The sequence below is a fragment of the Silurus aristotelis genome (assembly GCF_946808225.1).
Source record: "Silurus aristotelis genome assembly, chromosome: 14".
Taxonomy (NCBI): domain Eukaryota; kingdom Metazoa; phylum Chordata; class Actinopteri; order Siluriformes; family Siluridae; genus Silurus; species Silurus aristotelis.
The window spans coordinates 4,730,715-4,748,214 of NC_139587.1; the positions used below are offsets into that span (position 1 = coordinate 4,730,715).

Sequence of the window (17,500 nt, forward strand, 5' to 3'; positions counted from 1 at the left end):
CCTACTTAGAAACAGAGCGAGAGACTGGAAAGTAAAAAAAAAGGATAGAGAGAGTGAGAGAGAGAGAGAGAGAGAGAGAGAGAGAGAGAGAGAGAGAGAGAGAGAGAGAGAGAGAGAGAGACATGAAATCAGGGCACACATTTTGGCAGAAGATTTAAAGAACTAAAGCGACGACTAGGCCTAGTTTAGCTCAGGAGGAATGCAATAACTCCCCGGGAGACGATGCAATCCTCTGGAGAGGGAAAAAAAAGAGGAATTTTTATGTGCTGCAGGTGAGCAAAGATAGAAAAAAAAAAAGAGAGAGAGAGAGAGAGAGAGAGAGAGAGAGAGAGAGAGAGAGAGAGAAAGATACTAAAAAAGAAGAAGAGAGTCTTAGAAGTGATTAATAAGGGAAACAGAGCAGCAAGACAGTGAGCCAACAAGGAAACTGAATGAGCAATAGGGGAGAAATAAACAATCACTAAAGATACAGCTGATGAGCTGATGACAGACTGATTGGCAAAAGAAGAACACTGAGGACTGGACACTTAGACTTTGTTAGGCATATGGCAAAAAGATTCGCAAAGAGAGAAATAGAGAGAGAGAGAGAGAGAGAGAGAGAGAGAGAGAGAGAGAGAGAGAGAGAGAGAGAGAAAGAGAGAGAAGGAAAGAGAGAGAGTACCATTAGAGATTAAACCAGGCTTTTAGACAAGTACAAATGACACCAGTTACTTTGACAGGAGCAGGAATACATAAACACACATAGATAAACAGACTCACACTTTCACCCACATACACATACATACTTAGCATGATGGTGTTTCACCAAAAGACTTTCCCAGTGATTCACGGAACCCACATAATGACACACATACACGTGTGCACACTTCGGACACAAAGCCGCCTTTGTTGGCTAGAAGCGGTCATGTCTTCGGTCATGCTGCGGTCCATGGGATTCTGCAATACGCATTTAAGCAAGTGCTCGGACATATGAATTGTGTTTGTGTGTGGTCATGTATTGCACTCGCTGCCGGGACCTAGTGTTCTCAGAATTACAGGAATACGTGACAGTTTTGTGGGGACATTTGACTGGACAATACACTGCACTTTAGCAAAAAATTATATCAGTGATATCATTATTCATCTGGCTTTATTGTTTTTTTTAAATAGGTTTTTTTAAAAATAGTTTTTACTTATTTAAAGTTTTAGTTTTACTTCTTTCATTTTTAATTTGGCAGAACACCCTTGAACTTTTCATCCTAGAAAATTACAAAATGTAAAAAAAAAAAAAGGCTTCATTATTTACTTTTTTGTTATAACCTACGTTAATCCTGAAGTTCAGGGAGTTTTTAGGGCTAGTTGAGGTTATTTTGAATTTAAGGTTATAGTTTACTGTGATAAAATACTGAAAATATATAACCTAAAAGACCCGTTCCTGGTTATTATTTTTAGGGACAAAATAGTTAATTTCAAATTTTTTATTTATTTTATTCAATTCCTTATGTCATTTTTTATTAAATTATTCTGTTAAAACTGCAAAGAATTACTGTAATAATGTTTTATAATGTAATTATCCTTCCTATACATTTAAATTTCAGTTAATTGTCAAATAACACTACTACTAACACTAATAACCAAAAATAATAATTATTATTATTATGCAATAAATATAACATATATAATAATATATAACAAATGCAGTATTTTAATAAAATGCATTATAAAAATGGTTACTTCATTATTATAAACATTTTCATGTATTTAGCTCTATGTTTGGAATCTACTTTTCCCAAATGTAAAGTAACATTTTCACATTTTGTCTATGAAGGACTGAGAATTTTTTTCAGTCCTGAGGTTATGATTTTTCTTTAATTTTGGAGTAATTTTTATCAGAATTTATTAGGTTGGTATTTTTTTAAATGAATTAAATTTTATTTTATTCGCTTTTATTTTTAGTAAAAAGCAAACTTTAAAAATATTTTCTATGCATTATTTTCATTATCATCATTAATAATAATAATAATAATAATAATAATTATTATTATTATTATCATCGTAATGGAGAATTCTGACACAATAAACAAGAAAGAAAGGCCATCAAAGCATTTTAATAAAATGAACTGAACTATTAAAAATAAAAATCTTAGGAATCTAGCTGCATTTGGGTAAAGGGGAATAGTTCCAAAGTTGGATAAGCTTCTAAAAACATTTGCAGTTCACACAGGGGTTACAAAGGTCAGGTGTGAAATCAGAGATATGGAAAGTGTTATGTTAAGCGTTACTGAGGTACGGGTTCGGGGTCAGGTTTAAGTAGAATTTAGCTACAATAATACACAAGTCGGCAGAAAAAACACACAATAAAGAATTGGTATAACACAGTACTGTTAGTGAGTGTGTGTGTGTGTGTGGGACCAAAATCTTATTAAAAAGGATTTAAAATTGAATAAGATAAAACTAAGAGCCCACATTCACACAAAACACACACACACACACACACACACACACACACACACACACTCTCACACTCATCTCATATGAACCTTATCACCCATATCCTGCATTTAGAAATATTTGATATTTTATTACAATATAATAATAATATTATATTATAAAAGTTTATTAAATGTAGGCCGGCGATGTGTGTGTTCCTGTGTGTATGTGCCTGTATGTGTATAGTGTGTTTGGTGTGTATGTCCATGTGTGTATATGTGTATATGTATGTGCACGTGTGTGTGTGTGTAGTGTGTAGGGTGTGGTTTCACAACTGGCCACATGCAGGTGTGTAGCTTGAAGGGATGAGAATGATTCCCACTGATTCTTAACTTTTTCCCCAAACACAGACCGGAGGGTGCGCCACATTCATTTGTGTGTGTGTGTGTGTGTGTGTGTGTGGCCCCAGTGTTTACAGCACATGAATGTATATTACATCCGCCGTTCATGCGTTCACCTTGTGTTTATTGCGTGTGTGCGAGTGGGAGAGCGAGACAGTAGGTGAGTGTGAGGAGGAAAAAGGAGAGGCGTGAGAGAGACAGATTGAGGGGAAGAGATGAGACGTAGATGAGAGGCTGTGGTGTTAGATGAAAGACTGGCCATAAATTTCATTTAGACAGACTAATAAAACTCTGTATCCTCCGAGTCAGCTTGCTTTCCCCTCGAGCCATGAGACCTCGTTCACACAAACAGGGCAGCCAGAGGAAAGAAAGCACTTCAAACCCGGATTTAATCAAGTCGCTTGATTTCATTTAATCAAATAGTACAAAAGAATAATAAATAAACCCTTTAATAAATATTACAGAATATATATATTTTAAAATATCGAAATATACAAATATAATGCAAGGTCACTTTGCATGTGAAAATGAATTCCTGGTCCGTTTGTGGATGTGCTTCCTATTAGCACTACCTCAGTGCGACACACACACACACACACACACACACACACACACACACACACACACACACACACATAAAGCACTTATGAACACCAACAACGGACCTTTTTCCACTGCACTGCATCCTAAAAACGAGAATAAACAAAAAAAAAAACATTGGGTTCAACCTAATTTTTTTTTTTTTTTACAGATGTCATAGTGATGGCAGTAAAAGTCCAACATGGAAGAAAAGTTTGTATCAACATGAATTGTCTTTTTTTTTCGGATCATTTTGCAACCTGCAGTGAAAAGTCTTAATAATAAAAGCCATCATCACTGTAAAAAATATTTGTAAAGATGTTATCACCCCCATTTAATCCCACCATTGGTTCAATGTGCTACGTTTAAACTGTAAATGCACTGTACTGACATGTTTTATTTTTTTTTTTGAGAAATAAAAGGTGGAGAAATAAAACAGCACAATGTTGCTATTGAGGCTCCCACCAGCGCAACGCTCATAGAGAGAAAATGGTACTAAACTGTATCTCTGCTTGTCACTGCTTGTCTCCTGTACCTTTATTATGTGTCCTTCATCTAGCAAAGTGAATTCGCGGTATCTTTAAAAAAAAAAAAAAAGTTCGTTAACACCTGCCATCATCCATTATGAGGCTCAAATACAGTATTATACACGCACAAAGATTTGCATTCCAGATGAAAGGTACAGTACACAATAACATTTTCTTTTCAAAGGGGGAAAAAAATAACCCATTTCCATGCACGTGTAAAATCAAGTTCAGGTTACGTTTCTGTAAATACCAGTAACAAGGAATGGTATAGTTTGGTAAGTAGATTCCTAGAAATATACATATATAAATATATATTGGGTGAAATAACACATTGAGTTTTAATTAAAAGAAAAATAAAAACAAACTGCTTTGAATTTTAATAACAATAAATAATTGAATTTTTCTATTATTTTAAAGTGTACTGAGTTTTTTTAATTAAAAATTCCCTTTTATTTTTTATAAATAATAATAACGAAGTATATGACGGGTATGGTGATTTATTAACATGCACTTGGATGCACTGGAATTTGATCTGTATGTTCAAAGTCTCTAAAAATATGAATATGATCTTTATAGAAAGCTATGAACCAACTATCCCATTTCTTGTTACTGGAATGTATATATATATATATATATAACTTTAAATAAAATTTTCTGGATCACATGAGACAGTTTTACGGTTTTCTGTGTCATATTGTTCTGTGAATATAGTGTTCTAGACATTTCATAGAAAACATCATAGACAACAGTTTACCCTGTTCTAGGTACCAATCTTGAGAAGAAAAAAAAAGAGGGAAAAAAAAACGTTATTAACATTTATTGCTTTACAGTCTTGGTGACGCTTGCAGTGGAAAAAAGGCCTGATATGGCGGTAAGTGTAAGATCACATACTGTAGTGGTTACAAAGACGCATGACACGGCCCATTATGAGAAGTGTGACAGTGTGTGTGAGCATACAAGCGCTCGGTAATCACGAGTCCCTGTGTGCTGAGTCAGTTTATGAGACAGCAGGCACTTTTCTGCTCGTTGTTTCCGCTTCACGTCTTCCTTTCATTCATCTCAAAAAGGCGGAAATGTGTAAGCTGCTGACTCTGACACTGACTCGCCTCTCACTGTAAAAAGCTGCTCTGTCTCTCCCAGTGTCCTTTTTTTCTTTCATCAGGATGAGTTCGCTTTTTTCCTGCAAGTGCAAAGTATGAGTCCTTTTGTGTTCTTTTCTTTAAGAACTTTTACTCATGCATTCACTCACACTCACTCACACAAGCAGGCAGACAGACAATCAGACACGGAGTCGCTTCTTCAATCTGGTGAAGTCCTTAGCTGATCTAAACAGCCAACTCTGCAGCTCTCTGAGTACCCAGAATCCCTCCACTTTCCGTGTGAAATCGTTGAGGGCAGGGCGTGGCGAGGGAGCGGCCACGCTCAAGTGCGAGTCGACCTCAGTGACCCCGTCTTCGTATGCGTAAAGAAGGGAGAGGGGAGAGAGCGGTGGGTGGGGAGAGGATATTGGGCGTCCAGAGTGCCCGGAATGGAGGGACGGCGAAGAAAAGAGGACAGGAACGTCGGCTTGGAACTCTTCTGCCTCTTCGTCTCTGCTTATTCTTCGCTCTCTCTCCATTTCCGTGGGAATCCGGGCATCACTGGATGTGCTGTTCATGTTTAAGTGTTTGTCTTTGCCGTATTTGCTGAAATAGTGCTTGGAACTTGTGTGCGAGTTGTTCATGTTGTTATTGTTGTTGCTGTTTGAATCGTAGCTGTGGCTTGTTTGTTTACCGCCATCCTCATCGTCGACAGTCAGCAGTCTTCTCCTCCTCCTCCACCTCTCCAGACCTTCCTCCCGATCCTCCTCCTCTCTCTCTGCCCAGCTCTCCCCCTCCCTTCGTCTTCCTCTTCTCCCTCGCTCAGCTCTCTCCCTGTCTCTATCCCTCTTCCGCTCACTTTCATATCCAGCTGCTCCGTCCCTCGTTCCTCCTGGGCCGCCCTGAACCCGAGATGCCTGGTTCCTCAAAGGGGCAGGGCCGTTCACATTTGCCCGCTGATATGAAGAAGACAACAGAGGTGTGTATTTTTGAGAAGGTGAAGCATTGCTGTGCAGGGGCGGCGTGTAGCCCAGGGCATTCATCAGCCCCGAGATGGAGCCCAAGAGTCCACTGAGGCCTGAGCAGAAGTGAAGGAGCGAGCTTTGGAGGTATGGACACAGTGTGGATCGTGCCAGCTCGCGCACAGCACACAGCAGCACACTGTAGGCACGCTGGTTCTGTGCCAGACGGGCTCCGTTTTCAAGACCTCGCCACAGGTCCTCCCGTGTCGCCGCACTGGGAACCGCCAGAGAGGAGATGTTGGGCCTCGGTGGAGAGAAGCCTGGGTCACTGAATGGAGGACCGAGATACGAAAGCTGAGGGACAAACAGTCAACAGACGTCTTAAACACTTATTATGATTTGTGCATCTTTTTTTATTTTATCATGTCACAAAAGACATAAAAGCCACAGATTTCCTTTATATATTCTAACAACTGGTTTTCAAATTAGTTTTCAGCATTCCCTGAAAATTTCCATAACTGAAATTATAACATCATAAATCTAAAAAAAAAAAAAAAAAAAAACATACAAAAAGTCACCCAATGATTTAGGTGTGATTTTTACTCGCTTTTTTTAATTTTCACATGTAATGTTTCTAATATATTTCACATGTAGTGAATGTGGTTTCATTTTTCCACATGTGATCTTCTATTGGAAATGTGGTTCTCCTTTATATAAACACATACCATCACATGGTGTCACGCATGTTTACTGGAATTCACATGGTGAATTGAACAAGCATGTGTTTTTTTGAAATCATCAGGTACCACTCTCTTAATCAATGATTGAATGTGGAATGTAAAAGATTTTGGGGTACTAGAAATCAAAAATTATTTCGGTAATGAAAGAACAAGCCTAGAGAACCTAATGCCTGAAAAATAATTATGCGTAGTATTGCTCAATAGTTTTGCTTCAAATTTACAATAATAGCCCAAAAATCTAGTGTCGTCAGTGCTGCTTTTCTCTCATTGCATGCTTCTTCTTAATAAACCAGGTAAAACAAACAGTGTGTGTGGGACAAATCAGTGTACTGTGAATTTTTTTAATGAAGGACATAAATTCCTGTCTAGAAAAGCTGTTTACAAAGTGTCTAGATCACTGTTAACCTTCCAAAGAGCACTCTGTAATTTTTTTTTATCAAGGCTCTAGCTGTAATAACCTATGAGCAGATTTCTATAATGTTACAGTGCATTCATTTTCAGGCACTAAACTTATTCACTTATCCTGCTTTGAGACAATGTCCATTATTAAAAGTGCCATACAAATAAAAAATTATTTAATTGAAATTGAATTGAATTGAATTTAATTGAATTATAAAATAAATGCATTAAACATGATTCAAAAAATGATTAACATGATGCATTTTAAGTAGCACCCAGAACACTATACATTGCTTTGCAATGCTTCACATAGTGTTTTATAAGACTCATTTTTTTTTTTTGTAATTAACTTTGATAATTTTTTTCAAAGTCTATGCAGAACTACATGATCGTTTTGTGTAATTGTGAGATATAAAACCATAAGAATGTTGTTAAATAAATATACGTCATAGGGCTTTTCTAAAAGCTCAAATACACAAAAATTGTATGTTATTATATTCAGGTCATAATAAGGAACTAATAAGCTAAAATAAATATATTCACCTATTTTAAGATTATAATTATGTGCATAATGCTTTATAAATGTATTATAAGCTGTTATGAATGTAGTAATGGGCAAGGTTGGAAAAAAAATTTTTTTAAAGGATAATGCATAAAATCTGTACTTGTATTCTAAATTAACTGCACCATTTTGCCTGAATGTACACTATATGGACAAACGTATTGGGAAAACCTGACTTTTCCAACCATATGTGGTTCTTCGTCAAACTGTTACAACAAAGTTGGATGCACACATTTGTATAGGATGCCATTCGATGCAGCATTAAATGTTTCCTTCACTTGAGCTTGGAGACTCAAACCTGTTCCAGCATGACAATGCACTTGTACACAAAGCCAGTTTAATGAAGATATGGTTCACAAGGGTTGAAGTAAGTGGTCTTCTATAGAGCTCTCAACCCCATTAAACACCTTGGAGGTGAATTGGAATGCTGACTCAGGGCTCCACACCTCACCAAAAACAGTACCTGATTTTAATATCGCCATTGTGGCTGAATGAGCACAAATCCAGACACTCTAGAATCTAGTGAAACATCTTTAAAAGCAAATGCCCAAAAAGCACATTTGATTCTAATGGTCAGGTGTCCACAAATCTTTGTTAATATAGTGTGTGCATCACTAATCTATAGATTTTTAGTAATGAATGAATCGACAGTTTTCCTCTAGCAAAATGGATTTTTGCCTGGTTTCTAGGGATGACACATTTTACACTTTTTATATAACAATACACTTTATTTGACCCTTTTTAATATCATTTTTATAATACTTTTTTATTAAAAAAAAAATTTATTTTGTTGATTGTAGATATGACTCCATGGTGTAGCATGAAAATCGTAGTAGCAAACAAATCGGGTAAAGTCATTACCTGGATGAGAAAATTAGAGACTTAAATTTGTGCCAAGGTTTTTCAAGGTTTAAATCAAACTGTAAAAAGTATGTAGTAAAAAGTATGTTCTTGATAATGTTTTTAAGCGAGAATTTTCGTATTTAACTCGAACAACGTTAAATCTAAATACCTCGGTTATTATTTTGTCTGTAACGTATTTCATATTTTTATACTGCATAAAAAGGTTGGCAGAATGTTGATAATCTGCAGCTCATAACTTTTTATACAAGTTTCATTTTTATAGTGCGGGGAAGATTAGAATTTAGTTTCGGATGAAATGATTTGTTGCTTTTGTTATTAGATAGATAAATTCTGAAATAAAAAAAAGAATGGAAAGGAATTTATTCGAGTCTTGTTCTCTGTTTTGCATCATAGACAAAACACACACACGCACACACACACACACACACACACACACACACACACACACACACACACACACATGCTCTTTGGACAGAGATGTGAAAAGGAACGAGGGAAGAGGCAAAGGCAGTAAAAAGTATGTGTGAGAAAAAGCAAGGATGCCAGAGAGATGAGCGGAAAAAAAACGCTCGCATAAACAAAAGCATGCACGACCACAAAAGCATACAAAGTCAGACTCACGTAAGTGTCTTTAATTTCCTTCAGCTGGTGGTTCAGGTATTTGGTCAGCTCGTATGTTCTCTCGATCGTGCTCCTCTCATTGGACAGCATCAGCGCGTGGTCCTGTACCTGAACACACCCCACAGCGGCGGCCAACAGCAGCATGACTTGAGCCTGATGGACTGAACATTTCAACCAGTAAGAATGAAGAACAAACCAGTCGTTGTTGGTTGCTAACAGATTTATCAATTGTTTTGTGTGTGTGTGTGTGTGTGTGTGTGTGTGTGTGTGTGTGTGTGTGTGTGTGTGTTTGTGTGTGTGTGTGTGTGTGAGCGTTTCTCAGAATTTACGTGCATAAATTCAAAAATTCCTATTTACAAAGTAAACACGTCACCAAAACAAGATTATTTATCAGAAACTACACACGCTGACGCTCTTATGAGCCTCAGACGTCACCCGTTTCGTCACCCACTGTCAGAATCCGAAACACCCGAATCAGACATAAAATCGAATCGGACATGCTTACGAAAAGATTTGTTTACTGTGCAATTGGCAGCCACTTAGAGAACTCTAAATACAACCGTCAGCACTAAATACGCACAACAACGAGGGCTCCTTTTTTTTTCAGGAAGAGGAAAAAGAAAAAGGTCAAGAGTTCCGTTCACTTGTATTATTATTAGCTGGAAAAACAAAACAAAAAAAACTCAATGAAAGGGGCAACAATTTGTATCTTTGGGAAGCAGGTCAAAAACTCTGAGAGTTTGATGTAAGATAACCCTCGGGGTGTTTTCCTAAAGATTAGTCTTGTTCTTCTGAACATATATACACTCGGCTGATTCTTTCCTACTCAGGATCCATCCCTGTAACTTTAGACCTTAAACATTTGCCGTCTGTAAACGCAATCAGTCCTGGTGCTCATTATTAAATCATTTAAACATCGCTTGCTGGTTACAAGCACATAGTTAGAGTCCCAGATTCAGATTCCTAATCCTAAAACTGTTTGACAAATAGTAGGATTTTAATACCAGAACACCAAGTTATTTATTATTTCACACACACACACACACACACACACACACACACACACACACACACACACACACACACACACACACACACAGCAGATACATTCACATCATTTACTCAAGTCTTGGCCAAAAAAAACAAATTACTTGCACACTTATTAAATTAATAAATCATATCGAAACTCATATTATATCACGTTATAATGCAGTCATAAAACATTATATATATATTTGTGTTATTATTTGTAAAGGCAAATACACTTCATATATATTTATAATGCATTATGAATGGTTATTAGTGGTATATTATATAGATAAGTCCTTCTTTACTGTCTCAGATTTTTCAAAGGAAACATCGAGGAACAATAAAAGGTTTCACAGGTTTTTATTAAAGTAAAAATCTATAGCTCGTAAGGGTTTATACACACACGCTATGTGTGACCCTCATGGGCTATAGATTTTTTGGATAAAAGACTTTAAATTTTGATTGACGTTTCTATGCGCATGTCTCATAATCAACATTAACAAAAACACATTTTAGCCCATCCCGGTGCAATATAACTACACTTTAGCTTCATACATCATCATGAAATTACTTCAGATATTGTGCTATTCTTGCATTACATTTTGAACGCTTGATCTTTTCTGAATTTTTACGAACAACAGCAAACCCTGTTTAATTAAACGCATTCACCCCTACAGTATGAAATATACGGAACATTCTGGTAGCCCCACTTATGAAGCTGCTTCCTAAGATCCTCCTAATTTCATCCAGTGAGAAAAGGAAAATTACAATACATACTTTCAGTGTTCTTCATTTTGAAAGATTATGTACTTAAAATTCTGGCCTGGACATAAAAAAAAAAAAAAAAAACATAAAAAAAAACTTTTTTTTTTTTAATTTTACAGAGTACACGATTCAATAAACCGACCACATTAAGTGGATTTGCTTATTCTATGCTAAAAAAAGTTGCCATGTTTCTCTGACTGTTACTGATTTACTCGTTTTTTACTCGTAAAAAAAAATTCAGTCTGTCGGCATCGTTTTCCCACAGTTATCCCTTCTTTTTTTGTTTTCTTGTTTTTAAAGGTTAAGTGCAGGTTTTCTGTGTTGAGATTAGCATTTTTTTCCAAAAGGTTTTACAAGAGCTAGGTTTATGTAATCAGTCTTCTATGTGTCTTTATACTTGATACAGTGTGTGTGTGTGTGTGTGTGTGTGTGTGTGTGTGTGTGTGTGTTGGATTTTGTGATTTGCAATGTGCACCATCAACATCATTTCCATTGTAAAAAAATATCCCACCGTTATGACTCCTTATTGCAACATGAACAAAAATCAGAGCAACAAAGCGGGAAAAAAAAAAAGTTCAGTCGTGTTTTGTAGGTCGATGATTTGTGGGTTTGCGGGCTTACATTTATACTTTTAATTATGTTTTGTGAGGAAGTAATGAGGCTTACTACTGTGCAAAACTACAGTGCCAGACATGTGGAATTATTTTAAGCGACTGAAAGCGCTGTGGCAAGCCGGAAAAATAAAGGCAGGTTATAGTTATGATTTCCCGAGCATTGTATCACAAATTTCTCCCTGGCGTAAGTCAGTAACTCACCCTGACCCCCACCCCTGCACCCCCTGCACCCCCTCTCCTACAAAAAAAAAACCTTTAAATTTTTTTAATATGATTTTTGTGTGTTTTTGTCATTCAACTGGCAAAGACAGTGGAGATGCCTTAAGGACAAACAACAAAACAGGAAAAAAACATTCTCTCTCTCTCTCTCTCTCTTTCACACACACACACACACACACACACACACACACACACGTACATAATTCCAGTTTGAAGTTTGCGGTTAAAAACAAATACGGGATGAGTCACATTTAAGATGTTCGGAGCAAAAGTGTTTTCCAATTAGAAATGTGTTGATTTGAATCCGGAGTCTCATGTATCAAGTGTTTGAGTGTGTGTTTGAGTGTGTGTGTGTGTGTGTGTGTGTGTGTGTGTGTGTGTGTGTGTGTGTGTGTGTGTGAGCGAGTGTGAGTGGGGGGGTGGTCTGGAGTGTTTTTGTTTGGCAATTGCCCTGCATGTTCCAATTTGGAATACAGTATCTCTGTCACGAAGCCAATTCACAGTTTACATGTCTTACGTTGGAAAGTTTGCTTATCTGGTTGTTTATGATGAGTGTATGTGTGTGCGCGTGTGTGTGGGTGCGTGTGTGTGTGGGTGTGTGCACATCTGTATGTGTATGTGTGAAACCACCAAGACTCTTCAGAACCCTTTTAAGCCTTGAAGACACGCGGGGAAAATGGAAGCAAATGATTTCTCGTACTTCAGAGAGGCTCAGACAGTACTCTAATTTTGTGTGTGCGTGTCTGGGGAAGCCTCAGGGTGTCCTCCAGCACAAACATGGCACACACTCTTTCTTTTGTCAGGCAGCGAGAGGGACACGGTGGAGATGTGTAATTACTTGTTTGAGGCGTCGAGTCTTCAGCAGGTGTGAAATATGTGCTCGCAGCCACTCCTCCTCCACCTCTTCATCATCCCCCCGATCGCTACCTCTCATTTCTCCTTTTTTTCAATCGGCTGCCATCCTTTTGTCCACTTCTGCAACCTTTGCGCCTCTTTTTCTACCCTCTTTCCAACTTCTTCCCCTTTTCTCCAGGTCTCTAATCAACCGCCTGTTCAATACCCCCCCTTCCTTTCTCAGTGCCGGCCTCGCTTGTCAAGTTGTTTTTAATCCTCCTCCTGTGCACACCTCCTTTCTCTCCCTTTCTTTTGAAGCAGTTTATCTCTTTTTCGCCCCCAGCCAAAATAACAGCAGCTTATTAACCTCGATTAGGCCTGCCAGTTTTCCCCTTTCTGTTTTCCTCGCCTCTCTTTTCTTTCCGCACCCTTTCTTTCTCTCGGAAAAGACAGTCGTGCACAAAAAGCTTTTATTAAAAAAGGCTAAGAAAGTCTCACGTGTTAAATAGTGCGCTCTAAACACAAACTCACGCAAATATATAACTTTACAACGTCAAGCGACACACCTTTTCCTGACTTCGACTTCCGGGGCTTATAGTCTGTAGGGCGCTGAGCTGCAGGGAGCGGGAAAGTTCAGCACCGGATTTACAAAGTAAAAAAATAAATAATAATGTATGTTAAAAGTAAAGGAAATGTATTATTATTATTTTTTTTTTTTTACAAATGCTATTTTTGGTATGCTAGTTCTTTTCAGGGCATTTAAACAATTCTTTCAAAGCCACGATATAATTTGCATATCTTTTAAAAATAAATAGAAATATACTATAGGCTTGCTTTCCATTTTAATAGGAACGCCTGTCTCAACGCTTAATAGTGAAATCAGTCAATGCAACAGTGCAATGCATAAAATGCTTTGTCTCTGTGAAGCTGCTTTGAGACAATGTCTATTGTTAGAAGCAATGGACATTGTCTCAAAGCAGGGAGGGAGGTTTTTTGGTAGTAGCTTAGTGGTTAGACATTGGCCTAAGGCATTGGACTTTGGATCTAAAGATCGTGAGTTCAAATCCGAGCCCCACTAAGCTGGCACTCCTGGGCCCCTGAGCAAGGCCCTAACCTCTAAAGCTGCACAGAGGTATGAATGATATAAATGTTAGTTGCTCTGGACAAGATAGGGATAAATGCGGCAAATGTATAAATGTTAATGTATTTAAACGTAAAAGTGATATACAAAAAAAATTATGGAATTGGATAAAATCGGGTTAAGATCTTTGTTTGTTCACACCGAACATCAGTATGAGGAAAAACATCAGTATTGAGTATTTCAGAAACTGCCGATCTCCTGAAAATACTCTGTGACTGCGGTGTGTGAAATCATCCAGTGTCCTCTGATGAGAGAGGTCCGAGAAGAACGTCCGAGACTGGCTTGAGCCGACTGGATTAAAATGACCACTCTTTACAACTGTGGTGAACAGAAAAGCGCCTCGGAACACTCAAGGATTCACAAAACCCGAAGCGGAAGAGTTGCAACAGCAGAAGACCACATCGGGTTCAACTCCGGTCAACCATGAACAGGAATCTGAGGCTACCACCGAAGAAAATTGTCGGTGTCCTTGAATTATTTTCATAAAACAGAGAGCTTGAATCTGAGCATCATTCAGCATGTGCCATAAAATATGCCTGTTATGTTCTGATATAATTGAAGATTATGGAACATCAGACGAAAGAGAAAGAGAGGGTCTGGATGTAGACGGTTCTGTTCTGCATATCTATGAAATGTCACCGCAGAAAGCAACAGGGTCTAACATATTTTAGTTCAGATTGCAGGTCATTTTGATTTTGATTTTTCTATTGACTTAAAAATGAACGAATGTTATGTTCCTTAGCTAAAAATCATTCATGATGTTCTCGAATGAATTCAGATGATAGAATTTTCCAAAAAATCCGAAAAATCTAGTAGCTTTAAAACAATCACTTTGACCAGCTACGAATTGTCACGCATTAATGCTAACACGGTCCTTATTAGTTTGTTCCTGCTTAAACAGCTTATCTGATCCCAATCTTAAAGCACATCTCTAGACTGTAAACATGTCGGACATAAAAAGAAAACAAATGGTGTACCTACTATTAGTATTACTTTAATACAAACAATGGATACACATTTGGTTTTTACTCCTAAAGGCAAGATGGGACTTACACCTCAGAGCAATTAATCCTAACCAAGCCACCTACCGGCATGTTTTTTACGAGGAGGAAAAACGGGGAACCTGAAGTACGTGGCGAGATCATGAAACTCAACCCGGACGGTAACCTGATCTTAGATTTGAAGCATGAAGCTGCACGCTACACCATCATCCCACCCAGCTGGATTTCTTAATGAGGGTAAAAGTGTTGAATAGTAAATTGTTGCCAGGTTGCATGATTTATTACCTAATATAAAATATCAGTTCTTGCCTAGAATCAAGTTTTATATTGATATGAGGAATCTTGTTAATTCTTATTAATAAATCTATGCTGCTTTTGTGCACTTTCCCGCCGCTGTTTTGATTCCCCCTTCTATTTCGCTGCGTTTGTCTCATGTCTAATTCATCATATACAGTTGGAGAAGGAACACAGAGCAGTGCTGATCCCTCGCCAATATACAGCATGTCTCACACAGGGAGCCCTAATTGTGATTGATGTTTCGATTTTCGGCGCTGACGAAACCAAACGAAAGGGAATTAGGTGGCTGAGCACGATCTAAACACTATCGTATTGAGGCAAGTTTCGTTTTTTTCCCCCTTCAGACGTCTCCTCTGAAGTGGATCTCTGAAACCCGTTGAGAAATGACGCTTTTTATTAGAAGGGATTTGTGTGTATGTGTGTGTGTGTGTGTGTGGACGAGGAAAAAAAGAGCGTGCACAAGCCAACAGCTGGCAGCAATGATATGATGAGAAATGTGCAGATCAATACATCCTTCTCTTCTCGCAGTCTCTCTCACACACACAAGCGTGTGCATGCGCACTCACACACACGCACACACACATGCAGACGCAGCAGGATACACTTCTCTGATTTGTTGTTGCACTTCACACCCGAGCTTTGGGGAATGCACCGTATCATAAAACATGATATACTTCATAGCGCATCAATAAAATGTTACGCGAGCCAAATAACTGATCAGGTTCGTACACAAAGATCCTAGTGTTTGCATCGTGTGTGTGTGTGTGTGTGTGTGTGTGTGTGTGTGTGTGTGTGTGTGTGTGTGTGTGTGTGTGTGTGTGTATGTGGAAGAGTGTGTCTGTAGGGGAGAGTTAAGGGTCAGGGTCCATGTTGTGTGTCTGTGTACAGTTAAAGTGGAGATTTATGTGCAGCCTGCACTCAATCAAATGTGCATTCCTTCACTAACTCAACACACACACACACACACACACACACACACACACACACACACACCAATATGTAGACCATGAATGGAGGACACGCTCACGTATTGTGTATTAGCATCATTCACATGTACTAGCCATCATGTAAAGATCCCTCTTCATCCACACACACCCACACAAACACACATACACACACACACGCACACGAGTACGCAAACACACATGGGCACGCGGTCTCCCAATGTGGATGCTTGGAAGCGGTTTGAAATTCAAATTGATCACATTTGGCCTGAAACGCTGTTAAGTCTGCCAGCAAACATCAATACAAAAGGAGGAATAAAATGAAAAAGAACGAAAAAAAACCCGAATAAAAACCTGGATTTACAACAAACCCCTCAAAACCCATTCCCCTCTCGTTTCCTCTCTTTTATCCCTCCGTTTCGGACTGTTTTTCCTTCAGATCTTCCAAAAAAAAGAAAAAAAAAATCCCTCTGCCTATCTGTCTCTCTGAACTGCTGGACTCTCATTAGTCTTTTTACCTCTCAAATTACCTTTCTTTTTCTTTATTTTAATTATCTGCCCCTCTTGCCCCCCTACACTACCGCACCCCACCCCGACCTATTACACCCCCCCACCCCCCACCCCCCACCCCCTTTAATTTTTCCATCTTCCAGCCTCAGGTTTCTGTTGACTCCTGACACAACGCTCTCATCAAAACAAATAGGGAACGGGGGTGCGGGGAGCGGTCTACTTCTCCGAACTTCCCGTTCTTCTGCGTAAAAAAGTGTGGCGAAAGGCGAAGAGATAGAAGGACAGGGAAAGAGAGGGAAGGAGCGAGGGAGTCGGTGAAGCGAGGGGGCCATGTTAATTTGGGAAAAATGTAAACAGCATGTGTAACTGTTCAAACCGTGACCAACTCATTTTATATCATTCCCCTGTGCACTTCTCTTTCTCTCTCTCTCTCTCTCTCTCTCTCTCTCTCTCTCTCTCTCTCTCTCTCTCTCTCTCTCTCTCTCTCTCTCTCTCTTTCCACTTTTCTCTCATTCTTTTTCTCTTGGAGGGAATCTGGGCTGCATTAACCCTCACTCTCCATCCCCCTCTCAATCACTCCATCTCTCTATCTCATCCTTTCAAGCTTAAACATCTACGCTACTCTACTTTACTCTACTCTACCTCTCTTCCTGTCTCCTTCCATATTCCTTCGTCCCTCCATCTTTTTTTCGGCCTGAAAACTTGTCTGCAAACTTTGTGTTTTTTTTTTTTTTTTTTTTTTTTTTGGGGGGGGGGGGGGGGGTGTTTGCAAATGTGTGTGGATGCCACTGACACACTTATAACTGTGGTGTAATTTTTTTTTCTTACAGCATCCATATACATGAGTCCGTGTGTGTTCGCTGGTTGTGGTTGTCTGATCGCCATGATGGATTAAGTGTGCAAAGCTGGCGTGTGTGTGTGTGCGTGTGTGAGTGTGTGAGGGCGTGTGTGTGTGAAAGGGACGGAAATTAAAGTAAAAAAAAAGCAGCAAGATAAACTGGAA

The 17,500-nt window shown here is 38.6% G+C and overlaps 2 protein-coding genes across 2 annotated transcripts in view; one reads left to right on the forward strand and one right to left on the reverse strand.

Moving 5' to 3' along the window:
- pmf1 (polyamine modulated factor 1) overlaps window positions 1–17,500 on the forward strand; it is a 122,914-nt gene that overhangs the window by 57,562 nt on the left and 47,852 nt on the right. The window lies entirely within an intron of this gene.
- The window catches only part of clcf1 (cardiotrophin-like cytokine factor 1), a 15,142-nt gene continuing 2,223 nt past the window's right edge, over window positions 4,582–17,500 (reverse strand). Inside the window, exons 2-3 of the mRNA XM_083560640.1 lie at window positions 9,144–9,304; window positions 4,582–6,311 (exon numbers count right to left, since the gene is read on the reverse strand). Of these exons, the coding sequence (XP_083416766.1) occupies window positions 5,196–6,311; window positions 9,144–9,304 (1,277 nt within the window). The 3' untranslated portion in view covers window positions 4,582–5,195. The remainder of the gene's footprint in view (window positions 6,312–9,143; window positions 9,305–17,500) is intronic.